This window comes from Triticum dicoccoides, chromosome 1B, assembly GCF_002162155.2.
Source record: "Triticum dicoccoides isolate Atlit2015 ecotype Zavitan chromosome 1B, WEW_v2.0, whole genome shotgun sequence".
In the NCBI taxonomy this organism is placed as follows: domain Eukaryota; kingdom Viridiplantae; phylum Streptophyta; class Magnoliopsida; order Poales; family Poaceae; genus Triticum; species Triticum dicoccoides.
In genome coordinates, this window is record NC_041381.1 from 652,811,919 (window position 1) to 652,815,455 (window position 3,537).

A 3,537-nucleotide genomic window follows, 5' to 3' on the forward strand; every position below is an offset into this window, starting at 1 on the left:
GAGGTCCCCGCACCACCCGTAGGTTGCGCGGCTCCATTCTCGGGCGCGGCGACGTGCGGATCGCCGTCACCGCTGCGAACGATGCCGCTTGCCTAGCTTCTTGCATCGGGATGGCGGGGACGATCTTGATCTCTTCCGCCACCGGCGTCTGTCACGTCGCCCGTCCACGCCGACACGGGTGGAGCGGCTCCAGTCGAGCCGACCGCTACGATCGTCTTCTTTTTCGGAGCCATGACGATGAAGAACTTTTACACTAACTAATAGACCAGATTCTCACAACTAAACCTGCCCCCTACCTGGCGCGCCAAAGATGTCGGGGAAACAAACACCTATGGGATCATAGGAACCCCTTCGGTGGGGGTATCAACTGCACGAAGAGCAGGTCTAGCAGTTAGCACCAAGGGATTTTTACCCAGGTTCGGGCCGCACTGGTGTGTAAAACCCTAGTCCTTCTTGTCTGGATATCTGTGTTCTTGAGTTTTTGAACTAGCTATGATGCATGCCCAGTCCAAAAGTACGAATCCTCTCTCTGTACGCCTTGGACCTCCTTTTATACGCAAAGGGGTTACCACAATGGCACATAGGAGGTGGAAAGCAAGCTACAGTGATCGAGCTTATCGCTTGGTCAATGTAGAACAAACGCATTTAATGTGCTGCCTCCGTGTCCTTCTACTTTATCGGGGATGGTAGCAGGAGCCATCCCGTCCATTGCCGCCTCTCCTCGCTTCGACACGCGTCCAAGTTGATGAGGCATGCAGTGCCATGCTGGCTAACTAGCTGTTGTGTTGGCGCGATGATAGAGCCTCCACGAAGATCTGCATGCCGCCACGCAGGTGCCTGCTTAGTTGGCACACTGATCGTCACACTGGAGTGGTGGTGAGGTGGCAAATCCTTGCCGGGCGCAGGCCTGGTCGTGCCCAGCGATTGTCCCCGGCAAGGCTTGCCGGAGGCCTTGGAGTCGTCCCCGGCAAGGGTCTTGCCGGGGGTCTTCTTCTTCTGGTCCCAAATGGACCTGCAGGCCATTGACCTTCACAAAGATCTGCATGCCACTTCGCACGCGCCTCCTGAGGCTTGGCCTTGATGTTGTCGATGATGTCAGAACTCTTAACTTCAAGGTTGATGGGCTTGCTGGTGCCGCATAGGTTGCCCCAGCAAGGAGCCTGCTGGGGCCACGCGAGCCGCCCTAGCAAGGACGTTGCCAGGGGGCGCGGTCCAGTTCGCCCTCAGCCCTGTCCCTGTCTCGAGTACCTGCTTCGGTAATCTTGGTATTTTATCTTCTGCTGCTCTGTCGGGCTCGGCCACAGGTGCGGCTATAACTGCCCGTGCACAAGTAAGGGGTACAGAGAAAACCCTATACTTTTGTACACCGACAACACTTTTAGGTGATCATCCCCGGCACTAGTACGTTCATCGATGAATGCTTACCATCTTTTTGGATGGGTGACTCAAGGCGCTTTCAAAAACCATTATTGGTAATGTTCGTGTTGGTGAAAAAGTGACAATATCGTTACTCCGGTCAAATTGCGGCATCTTTGACGAAGTCTTTGGAGTATTTCTTCGAGCAGAGATTGACTTCGCGAGGAAGATGTTTTCAAGAGATTTCATTGTAATTCTTAGTCATAGGAGTTACTTTGTATTTTCTTAAATCTTAGGTCTAGATTAGTGCACCTATAATTGTTATGACTATGAATAAAGTTAGAGATGTTTCTTAAGAAAAAAAGAGGTCGCATTTGTCTCAAAGAAAAGGCTCTCATAGGCGCTCTCAATGTCTTTTATCTAGAAAAAAGAGCCAACAGAGGAGACAAGACGTGACAACATTTTACATATCTTTGCTCTATCCACATTTCATACGAGTAGGAGTAGTGGTGTCCAGGTCTGCTAAGTGCTAACCTTTGTTTGGCTATTCATGGGTGACGAGCCAAATCGTAGAGCATATATCCTTCCATACAACGGTGTCGGACAATGGAAGTGTTGGAGCATGGTTCAAGCTCGTCATTGGTTCAACAAAAATGTTCTCGAAGGGATAAGACGGATTATTGTTAAATGAAATTATAACGAACTGACTGATCCCTGCTTTGCCGGCGGCGAGCTAATCGTGTCAACTGCACGAGATCCTACGGCCGCTCGCAGGAAGTCAACGAAAGCGTCGAGGCTCCGGTCCGAGGACCCACCGTCGGCCAGCGCTGCCGCTGCTTCCTCCTTCCACGCCGTCGCCCTCCTCCGGATCGCTGCTGCCTCCGGCCCGTTCATCACCTCGTCGACGCACGCACGGAGCGCGTCCCGCGTCACCGGCGCCGGCAGCCGGATGCCGACCCCGTACTCCTCCACCAGGAACTTGGCGTTGGTGAACTGGTCTGACCACCAGGGGTACGCGACCACCGGCACGCCCGCCGCCAGCGCCTCGGTGACGGAGTTCCACCCGCAGTGCGTCACGAAGCACCCGACGGCGCCGTGCCCGAGCACGCGCCCCTGCGGGCACCACGCCACGATCTTGCCGGTGCTGCCGCGGCATGCGGCGAGGACGGATTCTGGGAGGTGGAGGAGGTCGTCGCGCACCACCCACAGGAACGGCCTGCCCGTGCCGTCCAGCCCCTCCGCGAGGGCCGCCGTCTCGTCCCGCCCGATGTCCACGAGGCTGCCGAACGCCACGTACACCACGGAGCGCGGCGGCTGCGAGTCGAGCCACGCCATGACACAGCCGTCGTCGTCGGCCACGGCCGGTTCATCACCGTTCAGGAGCGGGCCGACGGGCGTGACGGCGACGCCGCCAGCCCGTAGCGCCTCGATGACGTCGCGCTCGAGCTCGTGGAAGGTGTTGACGAGCACCCACGACGGCGCCTGCCTCGCGCGGACCTCCACGAGCTGCCTCCGGAGCATCTGTCCCCAGAGGTTGCACGCGAATTCGGGTCGGACCATGAGCGGCAGCTCGTCCAAGGACATGGCCGGCAGCCCGGGCAGCACCACCGGCGCGTCGTCGGCCGCGCTCGGGAACGGCACGCCGTCGTTGTAGAAGTGGTGGTAGAGGGAGAGCACGGCGCAGGACTGGTTCCACAGCGTGGCACAGGGGAGGCCCAGCTCCCGGGCCACGTCGAGCGCCCAGGGCACGAAGGTGGTGTTGACGACGCAGGAGACCGGCCGGCCGGCGTCGGCCTGGCGCCGGACCAGTTCGGCCAGCGCCGCGGGGCCTTCGGCCACGACGTGCCGCAGCATGTCGTCGGGGGTCATCTGGTCCTGGTCGTCGTGGTCGCGCAGCTGGTACAACTCGAATCCGACGCCGTCGCGGTGGGCTGCACGGAGGCCGGCATGGCGGAGGGTGGTGAAGGTGACGAGGATGCCCCTGGCGGCGAGGCGTCTGCCGAGGCGGAGCAGCGGGTTCACGTGGCCCTGTAGCGGGCACGACACGAGGAGGACGTGCGGCTGCGCCGCCGCCGGCAAGGCGCCCTCCTGGCAGCTCATCGTGTGGCGACGTAAGGAGTGTGTAGTGTTTGGTCTGTGGCCTCGCCGTCTCCGACGATAGCGACCGTGCTCGCTAGTGTA

General features: G+C 59.1%; 1 protein-coding gene across 1 annotated transcript; it reads right to left on the minus strand.

Annotated features, from left to right (window-relative positions):
- Window positions 1-1,926: 1,926 nt before the first annotated feature.
- Window positions 1,927-3,537, minus strand: LOC119311207 (cinnamate beta-D-glucosyltransferase-like). Its single transcript, XM_037586848.1, has one exon. It carries the CDS (start codon window positions 3,454-3,456, stop codon window positions 2,050-2,052), a length of 1,407 nt encoding a protein of 468 aa, XP_037442745.1. The 5' UTR covers window positions 3,457-3,537; the 3' UTR covers window positions 1,927-2,049.

Bases quoted from the DNA above. Each gene is read 5' to 3' on its own strand.
- LOC119311207 (XM_037586848.1), bottom strand. From the start codon at position 3,456: ATGAGCTGCCAGGAGGGCGCCTTGCCGGCGGCGGCGCAGCCGCACGTC.